The sequence below is a fragment of the Protopterus annectens genome, chromosome 13.part0, assembly GCF_019279795.1.
Source record: "Protopterus annectens isolate FY-2018-M chromosome 13.part0, PAN1.0, whole genome shotgun sequence".
NCBI classification, from domain to species: Eukaryota; Metazoa; Chordata; order Ceratodontiformes; family Protopteridae; genus Protopterus; species Protopterus annectens.
Genome location: NC_056747.1, coordinates 392,551,282 through 392,573,297, shown reverse-complemented (window position 1 = coordinate 392,573,297; position 22,016 = coordinate 392,551,282). Strand labels below are relative to the sequence as shown.

At 39.4% G+C, this 22,016-nt stretch overlaps 1 protein-coding gene across 1 annotated transcript in view; it reads right to left on the bottom strand.

The window, feature by feature from the left end:
• WDR18 (WD repeat domain 18) overlaps positions 1-22,016 on the bottom strand; it is a 765,213-nt gene that overhangs the window by 692,319 nt on the left and 50,878 nt on the right. The window contains exon 2 of the mRNA XM_044054012.1: positions 16,832-16,942. Coding sequence (XP_043909947.1) covers positions 16,832-16,942 — 111 coding nt within the window. The remainder of the gene's footprint in view (positions 1-16,831; positions 16,943-22,016) is intronic.

Sequence of the window (22,016 nt, the reverse complement as noted above, 5' to 3'; positions counted from 1 at the left end):
AGCTACCATTAGAGGAAAGTATGGGGGAAGGGAATTTTCTGATTACATGACAAACTGCAAAAACAGAACTGGCAGAACTACAATTAGAAGGAACTGCTGCAAAATGAAAAGCTACCAAACATAAAGGAGCCAAACAAACAGTCTGTAGAAAGTATGACTACCTTTGAACCAAAACTGAGACTTTGCTGCAAGGGTAGTTACCCTCACGCCTTCGCTGAAGGCCCCCCCATCTCCCATTTACTATAGTAAATGTGAGGTCATTGTACTTTGGTGGAAAGGGCTTTTTCCCCATAGCAGCCCCAAACAAAGGGACTCAGACAGATACCACTCCCTCACAAAAACTCTACACAAGCACTTGTACTACTGAAAACTCAGTTCTGTAACAAAATACTGAACACTATTAAAGTTTGGAATAACTGTTGTTTTAAAACAAAATACAGTAAAATCTCACTTAACCAGCACCCTTGGGGATTGATAGATGCCGGTTAAGTGTAGTTTCCGGTTGCTTGAGAGCCGCTTTGTGATTTTTGATGAGCCAATCAAAACTGCTGGTTGTCTGGGAGTGCCGGTTGCTTGAGTCCCAGTTAATGAAGGCTCTGCTGTACTGCACAAATGTCAGTACATTTAGGCCTCCAAGATGGCTGCACATTAATCAACAACATAACTTTTTCACAGTTTCTGTTTTCATACTAGCAGAGATGGAGTGCCATTGAAAATATTTTTTTTTACTGGCCAGTAAATACACTGCCTGGATGACGGCAAATAAGATACATTTGGGAAACCTGAAAGAAAATCAACCAAAAAGTGAAGAGAAAACACCGTCTCAGAAGGATTCTGCAGCCGTTCAGAAAAAAGCAGTGCAAGCTTCAGTTTTGATTCAAGAAATGTCTTCCAGTAATTTAGAGGAAAAATAAATCAAATGTACTCCGAGGTGATTAAAATAAATGAAATATTGAAGGAACATATCAATTCAAACAAAAGGCTGGGAAAAAATAGAAGTTTTAACTACCCCATTCAGATGAACTGATAAAACTGTAAACATCAGAGGCCGACATGAAGAAAAACCTGGCTGAGTGAGACTTCAAGAAAAATGGTTTTAAAAAGAAAAAAGTAGAATCAGACAACAGAGCATGCACAGAAAACCTAAGATTTTCTGCCATACCAGAGAAACCAGAAGGAACAGATTGTATTAATTTTATAAAACCACAAAACAACTGGACTGGTGTTTCACAGCAGAATTTGGTAACTAAAAGGGCACATCATGTGTAATCTCCAAACATGGCCATGAGAAAGCAGCCAACACCTATAATAGTACAGATGCAATCAAACCAGCAGAGAGAGTTGATCTTGAAAAAACTGCGGTAGAAGGCAAAGTATTAAAAATTAGAAATAAAGTGTTTGCAGAAAATAATTACTCAATGTACACTAGGCAGAAGAGAAGCAAATTCATCCCAGCCATCAGAGAATGTCAAAAGGCAGGTATGAGATTCAAGCCGCTGTATCCAGCTGTCTTCAAAAAGTGTTCTTTTCCTGTAAGATCAGAGTCATTTTTTTGACGCAGAACAGGCTAGAGAGGAAATAAAAGTTTATCCAACAAAAAGTGAGTCAGCAAGCAGAGGGGTACCCTGCTTATCATTCTTCTGATGGTAAGGTTCATAGAGAAATTTTGCCTGCGAATCCTTTTCCAATGTTCCAAAGGAAAATGCTTCAGAGACAGAAAAAAGCACAGGAGTTGAACAGAAGAATCAGCAGTACCTTGGACTTAACCAGAGCCTGGTATTGGGAGAAGGAGATAAACAGGAAGACAACCAGCAACTCTAAAATTACTGAATACATAGAAGACTACAAAGCATATCATCACATATGGGAAATATGGTTTTGCAAGAAAAAATGCTGAACAACACTGGACTTTTGTTGACTTTGATAAACTTGTGGGTAGACTGTAAAACCTACACCTCATTTTACATCATTAATGTTTGGGTACTAAAAGGGAGAAAAATAACTGCAAGCAAAACAATCTTTGTTCTATTAGTATTTGTAGTAAATGTGGGGGGTCTTTTCAGTGAGTGTTGTATCCGTTAAAGACATTAAAGTAAATAAATAAAAAAAATCTTGAAAGTGTGATATAGATTCAAATGCAGATGAGAGCAAACAACTGTACAAAAGATCAGCCTGCCAAACATTAGTATTATGCATGTAACACAAAGACTGGAAATATACATGACAGTTGTTTTGAATGTGTAACAGGTGGGAACAATAGCTTTTTCTCATGATGACTATACAGTCCATATTATACTGGAACGTGAATGGCCTTACAGGTATAACATAATTCAGTACTCTTTCGTTTTTAAGAAATGCAGAGTGCAAATAGCAAAGCATTTGGAAAGAAATGAGCATATGAATTTGACAAACAAGATTTCAGAATGGAAATTCGGTGGAATGTCAGGGACAGAAGAAAGAGGGGGTAATTATACTAATTGCTAGAGGGACTTCAGTGATAGATGATGGGAAAGGCAAAAGTGTTAGATTTGTGGGAATAAGAGACTATTGGCAAGGGAGGAGGATTCCAATGGCATGTATTTATATTCTACCAAAAAACACTACTATGGAGCTTAAGAAAATTTTGGAAGAAATAAATCAGCTTTTAGCAGGGAATTTTATTTACAGGTGGGGACTGCAATTTGATTTGCAATAGTGAAGATGTATCAGGGAGACCAAGAAGGAACAACATAACAGAAGACAGATTTCTGAAGAAATTTGTGAAAATATTTGGTATGGAAGGCATGAATTCAATAGTAATAACTCTCTCAGAAGTTAGATATTCCCCAAGGTACAATAACTAGGCTAGACGGAAATTATATTTAACAAATGCGTTTAATTAAAAGTTTTGACGCACACCCAATAACTATTTCTGATCATGCACCAATAAACACCAAGATAAAATACAGGGTAATGAAATAAAACACTGTTGCTTTCATACTTACCTGTTAAAAAGAGAGGAATTTAAGAAATGCGCAGTAGAAATTATTTGAGAGTAATTGGGGAAAACAAATATCTTCAAAATTTATAGCGAGTGACTGGGACAAAATGAAAATGACGTTTAAAATTAGGGTTGAAAAAAGAAAGTGATGGTTAAGAAAAATAAAATTATTTAGAGGGGCTGACAAAGGTTAAAGTATTGCAGAAAAAGGGAAATCTCACAGAACAAGAGCAAATGCAGAGTGCTAAAGAGAAAATAAGGGAGTATATGGATAATATGCATGAGTTTAGAAAAGACTGCAGTTAAGGAGCTATTTTTTTATAACTCCAGAGCACAACAACTTAGTTGAAAGGGTTATTGCCAAACTTTGGGAACCTGTAACAATAAAGATAACCAGAGATCCTATAAAGGTTTTAGGAATATTCCAGAAATTTTATGAAAATCTGTATAAAGCACAGAAATGTGGAAATCAAGAAAGAATACAAATGGAAGACTTAATTATGTAAAGGTTTGAGGTAGATGAGGCTCAACAGTTGAGATATGAGGTGAAGAGATAAAAACAGTGATGTATATATCAATCTTCTGGAAAGTCTCCAGAAATCTATGTTATTCCTGTGGAACTTTGAAAATCAGGAGTGAAGAAGATGATAAAGATCTGGAAGAATTTCTTTAACAGCATTTTAAAAAGAGGGGAAGCACCAACATCTTGGAAGTAAGCTGCGTGTTTATTACCTTAGATGGCAAAGCCCCTTCAGACCCAGCTTCACATAGACCCATTTTAAGCTTAAACCACAATTATAAAAGTGTTAATGTCCATACCAACTAAATGAATGGCAAAAGGTGTTGCCAAAAGTGATAGATATGGATTAGTGTGGTTTTGTGGAGGGAAGGCAAACATTAACAGAACAATGATGTACCAGAATGTAAGAAATTACCTCTGTTGCTAATGGGTTTTGACTCAGAGAAAACATTTGATAGAGTAAGCTTGGATTTTATGAGTAGGGCATTGGAAGCAATTACTGATACAATAATAAGGTTAATTCGAAGGACATATGAGGGATTGGAGGCAAGAATTAAATGAGGGATTGGAGGCAAGAATTAAAGCGGGAAAGTTCTTCTCAGTTAAGCTGTGCTTGAACAGAGGAACCAGGCAAAGGTGTCATCCCTCCCCCCTCTGTTATTTGCTTTACATTTAAAGGAATTAGCAAACCAAATAAGGGAATCAGAGATACAAGGATATAATTGTTAAGGTAATCAAAAAAAAAGTTAGCTTTATTTGCAAATGGTATTCTTTTGCACCCGATAAATCCAGAAAAAGACATCAGTGTCATGGAATATTTCAAGCCAGTTTCAAGTATTTTCCGGATAAAAAATTAATGAAAATAAAACAAAGGATATAGCTGTAAATAATGTATCCACAATTGAACTGATTCAGCAATGCCCGTATTTATGGGGACATTATAACAAAATATTTAGGAGTACGGATTAAAAAGGATTCTGTTATGGTAGCTAAGCATATGTGGGAAGAGACTAAACAAAAGATGATACAAAAACCAAGAAAGTAAAAACTCTCTCTATGGATAGTAACATACAAGCAGTGAAAATGTTTTTAGTCCCTTTAGTGTTGAATACGGATCAGGCATACTTTTATCAACCCAAGAAGAAGTTGTGGACAGTAATTAAAAAATTGAAGGAATTTATTATGGAGGGAAATAGGGCAAAAGGTAAGTGGGATAAATTGATCCTCCCAATACAACAAGGTGGTTTAGGTTCACCTGATTTGAAGGGATATTTTACAGCTACACAGTTAAGGCTCAAATGCATAACACAAGCAGAAGATTATAATTCAAAGTAGAAAAAGAGAAGATAAAGCAAGGGGGTAGTTCAAAAGAGAGAGAGATTTTGGATGCAAACCCTTAAGAATGATAATAACCATACAGAATATTGCATACATAAAGTAACAAAGTAGTCTAAGAACTAAACCAAAATAAGAATAGAGAAATGAAATTTTGCCAATAGGGATGACTGCGAGCATAGGTACATAAAATAAGCAAGAGGGGTCTAGAATTTACTGAAGTAACCTGGCAAAAGAACCAAGATATTGAGAGCAAATAATTCAAGCAGGATAGATAATAGAGTGGGATGAGGATAAAAAGACATTTGGCTTGCAGGCTAGACACAGTCTTCCCAGGGCTTATTAAGTTTAATTCTGTTGACTGCCAATATTGAATTCTTCACCAACTGTATTTCGGGTACCGATTATTATAGAGAGATAAAAGAACTGGAAGAGGAATATTTAGAAAAGAGGAGGAGTAAATCACATAGATGTAAATGGAAATTTTGAGAATGATATATGCATAGTAACTTTCGGGGGGAGGAAGATAGGTTTAAAAGGAGGCCAGGAATTCATCAATTTGTGTAATGTTGGACTGCTGACAGCAGCAAAGGAAATATATGCTATGTATATTGCATCTAAAATGGAAAAACATTACAATGTTTTTTTCTTTTCTGCTAATATGTATGTTTGCCTATGTCTTCAGTGATTATTTAATAAAGATATTTTTAAACATCAGGATATACATTTTTGATGACATAACACACCGACTTATTTACCTTATATCTAGCTGGAAATTGCAGGTGAAGTATTACCTGCAATGTTCTCTACCTGTGGAGAAATCCACATTACCATACGCTCATCACAAAGATGCCAGTCACATTCACACAGAAAATGACCTGATCTCCCCTGCAACTGTAATCTTCCCAGCATATGCCAGTGGACAGTAACGGACTATCTGTACCCATCATCCCTATGCAAAAGGGCAGAGCCTGCTCTCAGCTACACACACTACCTACTCAGCTAGTCCATTCAGTGGCCAAGCCACCTGCCATTCCTCTTTCCAACAGCAAAACACTATTTTTGAGGAGTAGAAGAATTAGAAACATGACAAAAGAAAAAAAAAAAAAGTATTGAGAATTAATGAAGGTAAATTAAAAGCACAATAAGCCGTAAAAAAAAACAGCTCAACCACTGAACTCCAGGTTTAACTCTCAGTTTTGGACAGACAGGTACTGAAAACCTAGACTTTCATTATGATCAGTCACATACTTGTCAAACCATGCTGTTTTGGGGGACACCTCACACAAGTTGTTTTAACTGCTTTATGAGAATTGAATCAGTCATTACACGGCCAAATTGATGAAACTGTTTAAAGTTCAACCAACTCGTGAGGAGAAAAGCAAAGAAAGGCAGTTACCCTGAAAACTTTTTTAAACTTATGTTGTTACAAACCATTAACAAAGGACCAGATGGCTATCAAAAGGTGGTGACCTCTCTAACAAACTGCCATATACTTCTTATAAGGCCATATTTGGCTACATAGTTTTAAAACTGTTTCAACTACAAAACATCAATACACAACTTAACAGGAAGAACTGCTGTTTGTGATATACTGGACAAATCTACCACGAAAACCACCAGCATAGGCATTTCTAAAGAGCTCAAAGCCTGCCACCCCTTACTTATATGACTTTCCCAATACCACAACACTGGAGATAAGGGGAGACACCATGCTGCAGTGCACAGCAGCAGTCCCACTGTACCAACTAAAACACAACATTCAATGTAAACACATTCTATTATAAAAATAAGTGCACACACACAAAGAGAGTAACTAGACACATCAAAATAATAAAACAAAAAGCATATATAAATCCCAGACCTAAAAACAAAACAAAGCTAACCCATCCTAACAAAACAACACCAAAACAGAAAAAAAAACAGTTTGGCTTCTTGTACCATCCCACAAACAGCAAAAGAAAACCTTTTAATCTCTGAAAAGTCACTGAGAAATACAGCTGAACAAAAATTAACAAGACAATATACCTCGTGCAACTGTAGGGTAACCTTAGAAACTGGTCATCAAGCAGAATTCATAAATATTTGCCAAACAGGTGGTGCATAAAGATGGTAATACCTCCTAAGAGTTGAGGAATCACTGGACACACATGCAACTATCTTCCAAATTAAAAGAAATGTACCATTGCAGAGAAAAAATATGTGCAACTAATGAGCCAATGAAAGTGGAGCACATCTTCAACAGCTAATAATGAAGGATCCAGTCCAAGAACCAACAGAAACTTATTAATCCGTCTGGAACTACTGTTAAAACAAAAGGGGGCCACTACAATTCCTGCCAGAAAATGACAGTTCAAAAAACATGAGTGAGTGCCAAGTACAGAATTCGCAAAAGCAGTGCATATAACAAGGCCATCAGAAATCTTAAGACAAAGTCCAAGAAGTGTACTGCTTTCCCCAAAGTTAATTTTCAAAACAACAAGTTAATACTTGCTCACACATTTTTTTATCTAAACAAGCAGTAACAATATCATTCCCTACACATACCAAATAAAATACACTGACGGCCTCCTTAAACAAGGCACCATCATTACAGGACCAAATTGAGGAGCCTCTAAAATCAGGTCCATGCAACCTTACCACAACACCAGATTTAAACTTAAATTCTCCATATTTTCTAATCAATTCTTTGCATTCTCTGGTGTTTCTTCTGGTTTCTTGGTAAATCTAGAACAGATTTATCAAACAATGACAACTGTATCCACAAATCTGGACCCAGGTCTCATCACCATGACCAATATATTAAAGCAATCAAGCTTTAAGCAGAAACTAAAATGACTACCTTCCTTCCTTCTAAACTATGCCTATCAGTGTTTTTTTAAACCATACCCTATACTTTCACCACTTCCACCATTTAATGGAATGGTATAATCCTTCTAAAACTTTTAAGATCAGCAGCAACATTTAAATAAAAAAGCACCAGTAACTGGTCATTTGGAGACACCTTTTTTAAAAACTCCATAGAGTACACATTTAAAATCATATCTCTCCATTGAAAAACTTATGCAACTAAACAACTCATCACTTGCACTTTAAGAAAGCTGCAGTCTGTGCACGTGAAAAAAAGTACAGTTTTGTACCTACCATAAATGTAGATGTTCGAGGATCCACATTGCTGCAGTCCTAACTATTGGGTAGTCCGCTGTCCAGTCGGCCCGAATACCAAAGTATATGGCTGACGTCGGTCAGGGCGCATTAGACTGACGTCAGTACGTCAGGGTACTAATGCGCATGACCGACGTCATATCCTCAGTCTTTTCTTGCCCCAGATGTCAGAAGACCCTAAAAAGACAAGGCCAAATATACCTGCACCAAAAATATGTACAATATATACAAAATTACCAGCATATAACCTCACCTACACAACCACCCCTAAACACAGAGGGGAAGGAGGGAGGGTAAATTGGACTGCAGCAATGTGGATCCTCGAACATCTACATTTATGGTAGGTACAAAACTGTACTATGTTCTTCATTCCACATTGCTGCAGTCCTAACTATTGGGTAGAATCCCAAAGCAGAGGTAAGGGAGGCTGGCAAATCATAAAGAAGCAGGAGCTGACAATATGCCTTGCAAAATAGCTGTGGCAAAACCAGCCCTAGACTTAGAGTAGAGAGGAAGGTGATAATGCTTAGAGAAAGTATGCACTGAACTCCAAGTAGCTGCCTCCAAAATATCCTTAGTTGCCACCCCCCTTAGAAATGCTGTTGAAGTGGCAGTAGCCCTAGTGGAATGAGGCCTTATCCCAGCTGGAATCTCCTTGCCATGATGGGAATAACAAAATGCAATGCAAAACCCAATCCACCTAGAAATAGTTTGTTTTGACACAGGCTTGCCCTGCGAACTCAAAGCAAAAGAAACAAACAACTGCTGAGACTGCCTAAAATCCTTAGTCCTGCTTAAATAATAACACAATTGCCTGTGTACATCTAAAGTATGCAAAATCTTTTCCCCTTTATTTTGAGGATCTGCATAAAAAGTAGGCAAATGAATAGTTTGGTTTAAAGCCACACTAGAAACCACCTTAGGCATAAAGGAAGGATTAGTACGTAATGATACCCTATCCTTATGAAAAATCAAAAAAGGCTCAACCGCCATAAGGGCCTGGAACTCAGAAACCCTTCTTGCAGAAGTAATGGCCAACAAAAAAGCAGTCTTCCATGACAAGTATTTCAGTTCAGCAGTAGCCGCAGGCTCAAAAGGTTGTAGAGTAAGTTTCTCCAACACAAAATTGAGATCCCAAGCAGGAGTAGGAGCTCTACGTGGGGGTCTTATATTCTTTGCCCCTCTAAGAAATTGCTTGAACAAAGGATGTGAAAACAATGGTGGGTCACAATCATAGTGAGCTGAAATTGCTGCAGCATGAATCGTAATGGAAGAGAAAGACAAACCTTTGTCCAGTAACTCAGTAAGATATTGAAGAGCCACACTCAAATTAGGCTCAGAAATCTCCAAATTCTTTGCTGCAGTCCAAAATAAAAATCTCTTCCATTTTTCTGCGTACACTTTCCTTGTACTAGGTCTTCTGGCTTCCATAATCACATTTAAAACTTGTTGAGGAAGTTGAGACCTGCTGTCTTTCAAAACAGAATATGCCAGGCTGTTAGATGAAGAGAGTGAAGCTTGACATTGAGCAGGTGACCGTCCCTCTGAGACAACAGGTGTGGAATCAAGGGTAAAGGCCATGGAGGCTTCCTTACCAGACTCCTCAGTAATGGGTACCAGTGCTGCGAGGCCAATCTGGAGCTATTAAAATCATCCTTGGCTTGTCTTGTCTGACCTTGAGAAGCACCTTTGGAAGAAGAGGCAGAGGTGGAAAAGCATACACATGAAGATTTTTCCAACTGAAAGAAAGAGCATCCACTTTCCAAGCTGTGTGATGAAACCTCTTTGTGCAAAACTTTGGCAGCTGTTGGTTTAGTGGAGAAGCGAACAGATCTATGTCTGGAGTTCCCCATGACACTGTCAATTTTTGAAATACATGAAGATCCAGTTTCCACTCGTGGGGATCCATGATTTGTCTGCTTAACACATCTGCTAAGGAGTTCTGTGCTCCCGGCAGAAACCTTGCCTGAAGAGTTATTTGCAAGCTGAGCGCAGTCTCCCATAAAATCATTGCTTGCCTGCACAATGGGTAAGAATGTGTTCCCCCTTGTTTGTTGATGTACCACATGACAGTTGTGTTGTCTGTTAGAATCAACACCTGTCCAGGAAGTAGTAACTCCTTGAAAGCCATTAATGCAAACTGGACTGCTAACATCTCTTTCATGTTGATATGTAGATGCTGTAGTCTGGCAGGCCACTTGTCTTGTATCCACTTTCCATTTAGATGAGCTCCCCAAGCAATGTCTGAGGCATCTGTCGTTAGAATCTGACTCGCCTCTGGCCGGGTCACAGAGAGTCCCTTGTTTAGGTGACATTCCTGAGCCCACCACAAAAATTCCTTTTGAATGCAAGGTATTATTTGAATGACAGTGTCCAAATCCTGGCAGTGCTGTGTCCATACATTTTGAGATACCATTGCAGCTTCCTCATATGCAGTTTGGCATTGGGAAGCACCAGAATACAAGATGCCATGAACCCTAAGGCTTGAAGGACTGTCCTTGCAGTCAGCCCGGACTGAAGAGATAGTTGATGGAAGTAACTGGAAAGATTCTTTTGTTTGTCCGGGGTTAAAAGGCCATCTGGGCTGCTGTATTCAGTCTCACACCCAGAAAGCACATGTCTTGAGAGGGTACTAGACTGGACTTTATTTCATTCACAGAATACCCTAGGCATCTTAGCACTGCTATGACATATTCCAAATGCTGTAGAAGATCTTCCTTTTCTTGAGCCAGAATCAGGCAGTCGTCCAAGTAAGGATAGATTTGAATTCCTTTTAGCCTGAAGTAAGCTATCACTGGAGCCAGAACCTTTGTGAATACTCTGGGCAGTAGATAAGCCAAAGGGCAATGCAGAGAACTGATAATGAAAATTTCCAGCTCGAAACGCAGATACTTCCTGCAACTTAGTCTTATAGGCACATGAAGGTAAGCTTCCTGAGATCTAAAGTTACCATCCAGTGATCTTTGCCCAGCAGAGGTAAAAGCTGTTGTAACGTCAACATTTTGAACTTGGGAATGTCCAGATAAGTGTTGAGGATAGATAAATCCAAAATTGGTCTCCACGTGTTCCCTTTCTTTGGTACTAGGAACAGGCGAGAATAAAATCCTAGGCCCCTTTCTGGCACAGGAACTGGCTGAATGGCCCCTATTTCGAGCAACAGAGAAATTTGCTTGTGAGCCTCTGTCCTTTGTAGAGGAGGAATGTCTGGCATGCCTTTGAAAGGAGGCAAGGTATGGAAATAAAACCTGTAACCGTGGTGAATGATATCCAGAACCCATCTGTCTTGGGTAATTAAATCCCAATTTTCTTTGAAAAGAGACAGCCTTCCTCCCAAAGGTGCTGCCAGGCGAGAATGTACTGGCAGCTGAAAGGCAGGTCATTGGGTCTGCTTACGAAAGGACTGACCCCTGCCCTCACCAGAAGTCTGAGCAGGGGAACTCCCTGTCCTAGGCCTAAAAGAACCTTGAGCTCTGCCCCTACCACGTCTAGACCTACCCCTAGACTGAGAATCATAAGCAGGATAAGTCCATCCCTTAGTAGGCCAATTTCTACTAAACTTCGGAGGCTGAACCTGCAAAAAATCCTTAACAGTTTGCAAAGACTTAGCCTTGTCCTCCATTTTCTTTAAAACTGCTTCCACAGGCGCACCAAACAACACATCAGACTGTAAAGGAGCATCCAAAATCCTTGTTTTAACATGCTCAGCTAAATTCTGATCCCTCAACCAGGCGTGCCTACGAAGAACAGAACCAGTGGCAGCCACCCTCGAGGAGGCCTGCACAGCATCAAAACCACACTGCAGGAATGTTTACCCACCTGTTCAGACACATGAACTAAATCCTGCAACTCTTTACATTCAATACCTTCTGCCAGAGCATCCACCTTAGATTTCAATTGTGAAAGGAGATAATTCTGATATTTTAACATGTGAAACTGACAATTCAACGCCCTCATGGCTAAAGTGGAAGAAGTATACACTTTCTTTCCCCATCTATCCAAAGCCCTTGCCTCTTTATCAGGAGGAACAGGATTTTTAACAACAGAGGCCTTCACACCTTTAGGCCCCTGAGAGACAGTTTCCGGGTCTGCCCTAGGACTCTTAAAAAGATACTTATGAGCTTCAGGCACCCTATAGTACCTATCCGGTTTAACTGGAGCAGGAGGCAAAGAATCTGGATTCAGGGAAGCCTCTGCAAAAACATCTTCCACCACATTCAGAACAGGAGGTATAGCTAAAGGCCTATGCTGGGGTAAAAACAAGAATTCCCTAAGCCTCTTCCTGGAGTCAGAGAAATCTTGACCTTCCCATTTAAAATGCTCCCTCATGGAATGCAGAGTCTCTGAAAATGAAAAATCCTCAGGAGGAGAAGCTGAAGGAGTAGAATCATCCACATCAGAATCAGAATAAGGAGGATACTCCTGCAAGTCTTCAGCCGAAGACTCAGAAGCCTCCGAACATTGCTCAAAACTCTCAAACTCAGGTTCCACCCTAGGCCTCTTATCAGGAGGGGGCATAGAACCCCTAATCATAGTAATTAAATCCTCTGCCATTTTAAGCATATGTTTCTTAGGCAAAGACCCTGAAGCACTAGGAGAAACCCCCACTGAAGCTAAACTTGGCCTGCCTCCCAAAGAAGCCTTGGAAACAGAAGGGGAGGCCCTAACCACCTTAGGAAGAGAGGGAAGAACAGCCACCTGAGAAGCCCCCTCAGCCTGGCCTACTTCCTGAAAGGACACATCTTGTAACATTAAAGTCTCTCCCTGTGACTCCAAAGAAACTCCTGGCAGAACCTCCTGCTCCACTGAGCCTTCTAGAGAACCGACGTCCGGGACTGTCGGTTCTTCAACTCTAGGTTTTGCTGCTTTGTCCTTGCGCTTTTTGGCCGAAGCGGGCGTCGGAGCATCCGACGGCATTTTATAATTACAACGCTTCCCAAAAACTAACCTGGCACAGTCTAACCTTCTCTTAATAGTGCGTTTGTTAAATCTAGCACAAGAGCGGCATCCAACCACGTCGTGCTCAGGCCCTAAACAAGGTATACACAAAGTATGGTAATCCCTATGAGGTATCTGTTTCCCACAAGAAATACAGTTATTCACTTTTTCTGACATCCGGTTAAATACTGAGGCAAGAAAAAAACAAAATATTCCCCAACGGGGTACTTAGCCAACTTTGATTCGGTCTGAAACTCTGACTTCAGAAACTTTCAGAACGCCAACCTGCACTCGCAAAATTGCTTCTACATCGGACCATGCGGCAAAAAAGACTGAGGATATGACGTCGGTCATGCGCATTAGTACCCTGACGTACTGACGTCAGTCTAATGCGCCCTGACCGACGTCAGCCATATACTTTGGTATTCGGGCCGACTGGACAGCGGACTACCCAATAGTTAGGACTGCAGCAATGTGGAATGAAGAACATCAAACAATCACACCTTCCGCATCAAAGCAATTACATCTTTCATGACCCCCAGGAAAGTAATTCAAGAATACTGTTGGACTGGCTCTTGTTTTTACTATCCTAATAAATGTCCCACTGAATATGTTGCCTTTTTTTTTTTTTTTTTTTTTTACATAATTCGGCATATTTTACATACTGCAATACATAATTCAGCATATTTTACATACTGCAATACACACAAACACACACACATACTTCACCATATTCCTTTCACGTTTCAGTATTAAATGTCAAAATGCTTTTGGCTTGTCTCACATATAACCATTTGAGGAGGATCTGCATAAATCAATACCTCGGGTAGATACCCCTCAATTAACCTTATTTAGTACGAAAAAATATTTGGTCTTTCCACAAATACTATTCTGTACTGGGATGCCTTCTAACATGTTATGATTTCAGGTGCAACATGTCATTATTTTCAGCACCTAAATGTGATGCAAAAAGTTGTTAACTCTCTCAATTTGCCTAAACTTGCTGTAAAACATCACCTGTTTTGGAGCTTCTCTCTTATACGGACCTCCCCATAATCTAAACATAAATAAAAATGGAATCCAGTTACAATACAGATAAGCACAACTCCCATCTCAGAAATGTGTTGGATCTCCAATATCCAATTTTTTTTTCCAGACAAATCGTGTTCAAATGAACTTGCAATGTGTCTGTGCACAGAAGTGAATGCCACACTGCTAAAGTTTTACAGTTAACATAAAAACCAGCTGTGAGAAAGTCAAGGCAATATAGGACAGGTAAGGAAACAAAAAAGTGCATAAACCACTCGGAGGGACGCACAAATCAAGTAAGAGAAATGGCATTCTTGCCCCCAAATACCCTAAGTATTATTCGCTACAGTCTCTACAAGTATATTGCAAAACATCCAGAAAGCCCTATGCACATATACCCGAAGCTATCGCTGGCACTAAAGTGTGGTCAATGTCTGCTATTTCCTTCCTTGAACTTACACACACACACACAATTGCAAATCCTCATCACATGACCACAGCCAATCAATGACAAATTGATTACGTATTGGCAACATTTCTAAAAAGATATGTAAACACCACCAAGCCATTTATTTTTTTTTAACTATGCGATCAAAAAGACTTCTTCCCTTCAGGTCTCACAAATGCTTCCTAAAGCTGATAAGGGGAATCAGACACAGCACGTTCATAAGTAATTATGATGCATTCTGCCCAGGAGACTATTAAGAGATCATTCTAAATTCCCATTTTCCCCAAAGTGCTGCCTAAGTGACTTGCTCAAGGGCACACAGTGGGCAAATGAAGGCTGAGAGAGACAAATTATATGCCACAGGAAGCAGCTCGTAAACATTTCACAGCATTAATCCTCTTTGCCAACTGCCAGACAGAACAGTATGGGCCCACAGGCCTCAAACTCACCAACCCGGCTTTGGAATTCAGTGCTCAACCGCTACACCAACAAATGTCCAGCATAGAAAGATGGCCACAAGACTGGCAAAATGGGGGATTGGGGGAAGAGTTTTGGTAAACAGGGTCAGGTTACAACAGAGCAATAATTCAGCACATTCACTAGGAACAAAGTATCCAGCAAAAGAAACGTGCCATTATAACTTGTACACACTTCTGTATAATGAACCATTACAATGGCCAAGAAATCAGGAATAGCACAATAATTGTAAAGGACAAAAAAACTTCCAGCAGGTGAAGTTTGTCTAAAGCAGTACAGAGCACAAGAATCCCAAGACCTTTTTTTTTTTGTACATTCAGTGACGCAGAAACAGAACTAGTTGTCTAGGTCAATGCAGAGTTTAGTTTAGAAAGGAGCCCTTGTCAAGTAAGGGGCAGTCCTGTCAAGCAAGGCAGAAGTATCTATGGGCAGCTGTATGTGTCAAGTGGTGCTCACTCCACTAGTGGCAGCTGGGTGAAACAGACAAGGTCACAAACTTCTGAAGTCATGGGCAACAGTATGAATGGTTCAGTAACACCACAGACATCTGTAAAAGAATACATGAAGGCAAGTGGAGAGAGTCCTTTTGGACACTGAAGGTCAGACCGTATATACTTCAAAACAGCAAATGTGTGAGCTATGAATTAGTAAATCAGAGCCTTTCTACCATTTCTTGCTGGATGTTATCGACAGAAACAAGCAAGCAGCAAAATGTCTCAGGACAACAGAGACCAATGTACCGGGGGGGGGGGGGGGCTAAAGCTAGGGAAACCATACCACAACATACAGTACTGAAGGTGTAGGGCAAAAAATGAGATGTGAAAGTTAGCAACAGTGTAATTTCACAGCACCCATGTTAGTGAAGCAAGAGGCTCAGTTAAATATAAATGTTGTACAGCAAGGACTGATTACAAGAAAGGTATAGCAGAACAGGCCAGACATAGCATAAATGACTGGAAGCCCTAATTACAGCCCAGGTGACCTGGTTACAATTAGCAGCTCAGATGTCTTAAGTTGCGGGCACGGGAAAGATGGGCGTGCCAATCCTGGCAGGCAAGGAGTGCATTCAGATGTGCCTCCCAGTTGATTGCTAGCAGAGGCTGGGAACATGTAGATGGTGGTGTCCTTAGGGCAGCAAGGGCAATGGCCAAGTTGTCAAGGTGGGTAGACAATTTACCAGTACATTCCATTGTACAGCCTGCCCTGGACATTACAAATATACGCAAGGGGAAGGCAAGGAAAACACCTCTCAGCAGCAATATGATGCTGCCGCAAATGACTAATCTCCTCACCTGTCTCAAGTTTAGGTGGGAAGCAAGTCTGGCAGGAGGCATGAAAGCAAGCACAGTGACCCTAGAACAGTCAATGGTCAGCTGCAAGAAGCTAAGAGAGAAAAAAGGAAAGCAGAATGAAGGTGAAGCAGCCGAGAACAAGTGATTCAGACTCAGAGTAGGGCTTATGGGGACCATCTTATGGTACAAAATGGTATTCATACCAGACACAAGAGCAGGCAATACAATAAAGTATTTCTAAAATGAAGAGTCAAGGCATTCTGCACACACCTAACTGATTTACAGAGCAACTATCAAGCATTAGCAAAAAACAAAAGGCAAATTTAAAGAAAGCAAACAGAGCTACTGTTTTACAAACTATCACAGATACTGCACACTAAACCCTCCAATCTTGCAAATATCTCAAGGACACTAAGAAGGGCATAGTGCCAAAGACGCAAGAAATGGTTAAGGGCAGAGGACTGACACTTGAGAAATCATAACTGCAAGATTATAGAGGGTAAAAAAAAAATATTCGGGATGAAACACTGGGTTATTCTCCTGAATAACATTTCTGCACACATGTAAACGTAACAGCTTTACAGATATACTGGAGACACAGTGACCCTCCCAAGAAATTTATTAATACAAATTCTAAGAAAAATCCTTACATCCCACAAGTAGATGCTTTCTGTAATGCCAGCAACAATGTACAATCCATTAGGAGAAGCTGCCAAACACGTCACAACTCCTGGACAAACTATCTTCTGTTGCAGCTGATCCTAAAGAAAAGGGGAAAGAGAGAGAGGGATCAATCACAACAGTACAACAGAAACTAAGAAAGCTCACACAAATAAAAACAAAAGAAAGAAATTAGCCTACCATGCAATAAAAGGCCACTTCCGGGAGGTACAGAATTTAAACACTTTATTCATGACTTAAAAAGAGCACAGTTTTTCCCTCCACAGTACTTTCTAATTTTAAATGCTATTGTATTTCAGTAAACCCCACTAATAATGCCTTTTCACAAGTAGTCAAGTGACTTCCTCAGGGTCAAATGCTTTACTCCATCATCAGTTTCAACATATCAACTACTATACTACTTTCTTACACTTTAAAGTTACTCTTTTCAAGTGTACTACAGCATTAACTGCCAAATTATTCAGTTCAGTGTTGCGCTACAATAGAAAACAGTAGAGCGCAAGTAAAATAATGACGTGACTGAATATCAATTTCAGATACATTATGTAACAGTACTCCATTCTGTACACTCTGAATACTTTTGAAAACTTTCAGGTGTGGTCTGGTTTACTTTTTTTTCCAACACTTGTTTATGAACTAATACACATTAAAAATACTACCATACAAACTTCACACAGAAAGCACCCCAGCTAGAAACCTAACTGGAGAACAAGCGTCGTGAGGCATCAATGCGGACTATTTCACTGCGTGAGCATAGTAAAGCCATTCAACTGGGAAACGGCCATAAACCACTGAAGTTTTTGCACAAGGTTATTTAATCTATAGAAGCATGATGCTAATACAAAACAAGCAGACTATATATAGCTAATATATTAGACAATGTCTACTATGGAAGCATGAAGAATTGTTGGAAACAACGTTTGCACTTAGCATAGCAACAGATCTATAAGAGGTCCATCTTTGGTAATCAACAGGACTCTGGCAACAGGAGTTGGAATAATTTACTTGGCCGGTAAAAAGCTTTCCCTTGCTGCCATTCATCCCTCTTTCCCATTATGCACACGTACCCTATTCTCACCAATTCTGCAGTAACAAAAAAGCCGTAGTGTAGAAAGGAACAGGTAGAGGAATGGAGAAAGAAGAAATAAAACTGCTGGGCATAGCAACAGGTTATATTACTGAAGATGGACATCCTTATACTGCTATCAGTATGGATAAGTGCATGACATTTTTAACCAGATAAAGGAAGGTCCACCTTACATAACCAACAGGTTAGAATCCCCGGTAGACAAACCTCTCATGTAGCCATTCTCACAACAGCAGACCCAAAAAGAAGACTTGAACCTGGAAATGACACCAAACTTATACTACCTGGAGAAGGTCTTCATGAAAACCAAGCTGTTGTAGTGCAAATATATAGCATGGCATTACGGAAAAAAGGACACCGGAACTGGCCAGCATCCTAGGAAAATAAGCTCTCTGGGAAGGCCAAAAAAAAAAAAAAAAAAAAAAAACCACCCTTTCATGTTTTTTTCATGACAAAAAAGCAATAAGTTTCCCAACCATCTGTAAATGATGTGCTTAGTAACTTTTTAGCCCAACTTGGATTTGGCAAGGGACACAAAAAGCTGGTCATCCATTCTGAATAATTTTCTTTTGTGCACATAATACAGGTTGCCTCTGGACATCTATACACTGCATGGTACACCTCCATGATTAGCAATACCCAGTGCAAAGAAAAAGATATCTAAATTCACAGATCAATTAAGATTCAGATTGATTAAGATTAGCTAAATCAAGCTGTTAAATTACTTTATGGGAAGCGGCCATAACCAACAAGTAGCTTTAGTAAAGCCTGAGTGACTTGAATGGGGAATGTTCTCACAAGATCCTTATAACACATCCTTAATCATCATCACTCTATTGTGGATATAGCAGGCATGTCAGCAAACTAGTTGCAAGTTTCAGAAATTAATTTTAAAATTTACAAAGCATATTCTAAACATCCGAGGTGGTGCAGCGGTAGCATTGTTGCCTCACAGCAAGAGGTTCTCCCTTTCAATTCTCAGCTAGTGTGCAGGGAGTGCCTTATGTGTGGAGTCTGCATGTCCTCCCCGCAGGTCGAGTGACGTTCCGAAAGACATGCGTAAATGGGCGTGCCTTCGTTAAAAGTTGGGCGTCGAGCTGGCAACTCGGCACCGTGAAAATCTACTGCCAATCATTAGCGGAGCTCTAATTATCCCCATAAAAATAAGGGGAATCCATTAATCTGCAAAGAATGAACAGAAGTGCACACAACTTAGCCTTAGTTTGCACGGAACTTTTACCTTGGTGGTAAATATCCATCCAAGCAAGGCTGGAATCTATGCAATCCTCTCTCCTTAGCTGCAATACTGGATCCTTCTAACTTCTGTGACCTGCATCAGATGTAGCTTATCTAATGTGAAAAGTAATGGGGTCAGAAATGGAAACCTGCAGTACTGTACATTGAAAGGAGTAACTCTCTGGACAAGTAACCCAAGAACCATCCCCCTGGAAATGACATGTGAAAGGAAAAGGGAAAAAAAAAAAAAAAATTATAGTATAGTAACAAGCACCCTACAGATCTGAAAAAACACTCCAAAAACTCTAGTGGTCCCCAGTTCAAAACATCAGAGATCTAGAAAAGCCCATATGCAATGCAACATGCTAATTCCTCTAACCACTCCAACAATGGTAGTCTTAGTATTGTGGTCAGATTAAAAATAAATTATGGGCATGGACATACACGATGGCTGCACACTGAAACGGGATGATTACAGCTTTCCCAGAGTAGTAGTCTTTCAGCTTTTCCTGATTAGGGGTCGACACAGCAGAACGCTGGTCCGCTACTGATTAGCAGTGGATTTTTACGGTGCCGAGTTGCCAGCCCGACACCCAACCTTCAAAGAAAGCACACCCATTCACGCATGCACCTACCTGCATGTCTTTGGACGTCACCCGACAGCTGGGAGAACATGCAGACTCCACAAAGAAGGTGCTCCAGCCGAGAATCGAATGGGAGAACCTCTTGCTGTGAAGCGACAACGCTAACCGAATGTGAAACCAAGCCACTTAAAGGAAAACTCCACCCTAGAACTAAAAACATCTTTTTTTTTCCACTCGGTTTCCTGACCTATCTTAACACCTCAAAATCACTAAGTGCTTTATTTGTAATTTTAGCCCATTTTCCACAACATGGCTACCAATAGGGCTTGCTGTACCAAAGTGAGCTTGTTCTTCCTCAATTTTCTTTCCCCTAATGCTTGTATGACTCATGCCAGACATAAGGAAGTAACTGAACTCCCATACCATTGACATATAATGGGATTTGTGTGAGTCACTGTCATCTTCTCTACCTTTTGTAAAACGACTGCTTCTTTTCTGTCTCTAATCACCCTCATTTAAACAGGCTAAAGTTACAAATAAAGCACTTAGAGTGACTCTGAGGTGTTAAAATAGGTCAGGAAACAAAGATAGAGTGAGAAAACAGATTTTTTTTTGTTTGTTCTAGAGTGGAGTTTTCCTTTAATGCTATTTATCTGGGGAAAATTCTGTTACTGACAAGTAATTACACTGCCCAGATGCCAACGCAGAAGAAAGTTGCGGAGGTAAGAGGAAATCAACCAGAAAATGAAAAATAGCTCTGTCCAAAAAGAATTGTCCTGCAATTCAGCAAAAGGTAATTAAAGTTTTAGCTTTGATACAAGTAGCTACTTCTATTAATTTACAGAAAAAAAATCAAATGCAGAGGTATTTAAAATAAGTGAAATGCTAAATGAACATAAATACAAATAAAAGGCTGGGGTGAACTTTAATTAGCTATTCAGATTAAACAATTAAACTTCAAAACATCAGAGGATGAAATAAAAAAAAAAAAAAAAAGTGCTGGCTGACCATAAAGCTTCTCATGAAGAGTTACATCAAAAAATACAGTCATAAAACGAGCACAAGTGCAGATTTTTCTGCTCTACCAGACAAACTTAAATAAACTGCATTAATTTTATGAAATTAAAAACAAGCAAATTGACTAGTATTCCAACATAAACAAGCTTCGCCTTTGTGCTCAAACCATGCCAACTGTGGGTAAATCCTGATATACCCCCACTTCCTTGTGGGTAACTGTTTAAATAATCTTGTATAAGGTGCAGACAAAATGTATTTTAACTGTGACATAGGGTCATTATCACGGACTTGTATATAGGTCTTTTTTCTGAAGAAGTTCACGGAAAATAAAAGTGAAAGAAAGCGCTAGCTCTTATTGCCTCTTTTGTGGATTTTTCAACACTCGTTGTCCTTTTATTTATTTTTAAAGTTTGTTTTTCGGTTTGTCCGAAGTTAACAAGTGGACTTGTATATATGTTACAAATAATAAAAGCAAAAAGTATTTTTTTTATTATGAAGTATACAGATCTCACACAGTAACATAGTAAGAAAGGCTAGACAGAAGTTCATATAAATTACCTCTTTCCCCCAGCAGCCCAAGAGAACAAATGTATTAAGCACAGTAAATGCAGAACCTAGAAAATAAATTCCCATTTTCATACCCATAGATATCAAAAATATCCTTGGTTTGAGCTATAGACCAGTTTTACAAGCAAATAGGCATTAAATATGCTAGATCTTTCTTATATTTGTAAAGTCATTAGCTATTTTTATGCTACAAAGGCTTTAATGGGAGTCAAAAGAAGTAGACAAGTGCAGGTAACTAATCAACAGAGGTCTGAGCAGTGTGTTCCAAATGAAATTCAGAAAGATTTTGTGCATCTGTAAAGTCAAGTACTGCCTTTCACTTACAGTCAAGACGTTTGCTAATCAAAGCAAAACAAAACAAAAAAGTCTAAAGCAAAAAAAATACACAAACATGACACAAATACACAAAAAGAAAACAAAACAGGACACAACCACACCCACAGACAAAACAAGACAAAAACAAAGCAAAAAAACAGATGACCACAAAGCAAATAAATGCAAAAAAAAAAACAGATCAAAGAAAAATGGAACACACAAGTCAACACACCACAAAAACAGAATACAAATACACTAAGCAAAAAAAAACAGAACACAGACGATGACACAAGAAAGAACACACAAGATGACAAAGCAAAAAGACAAAAAAAAAGCAACACAAAAAAG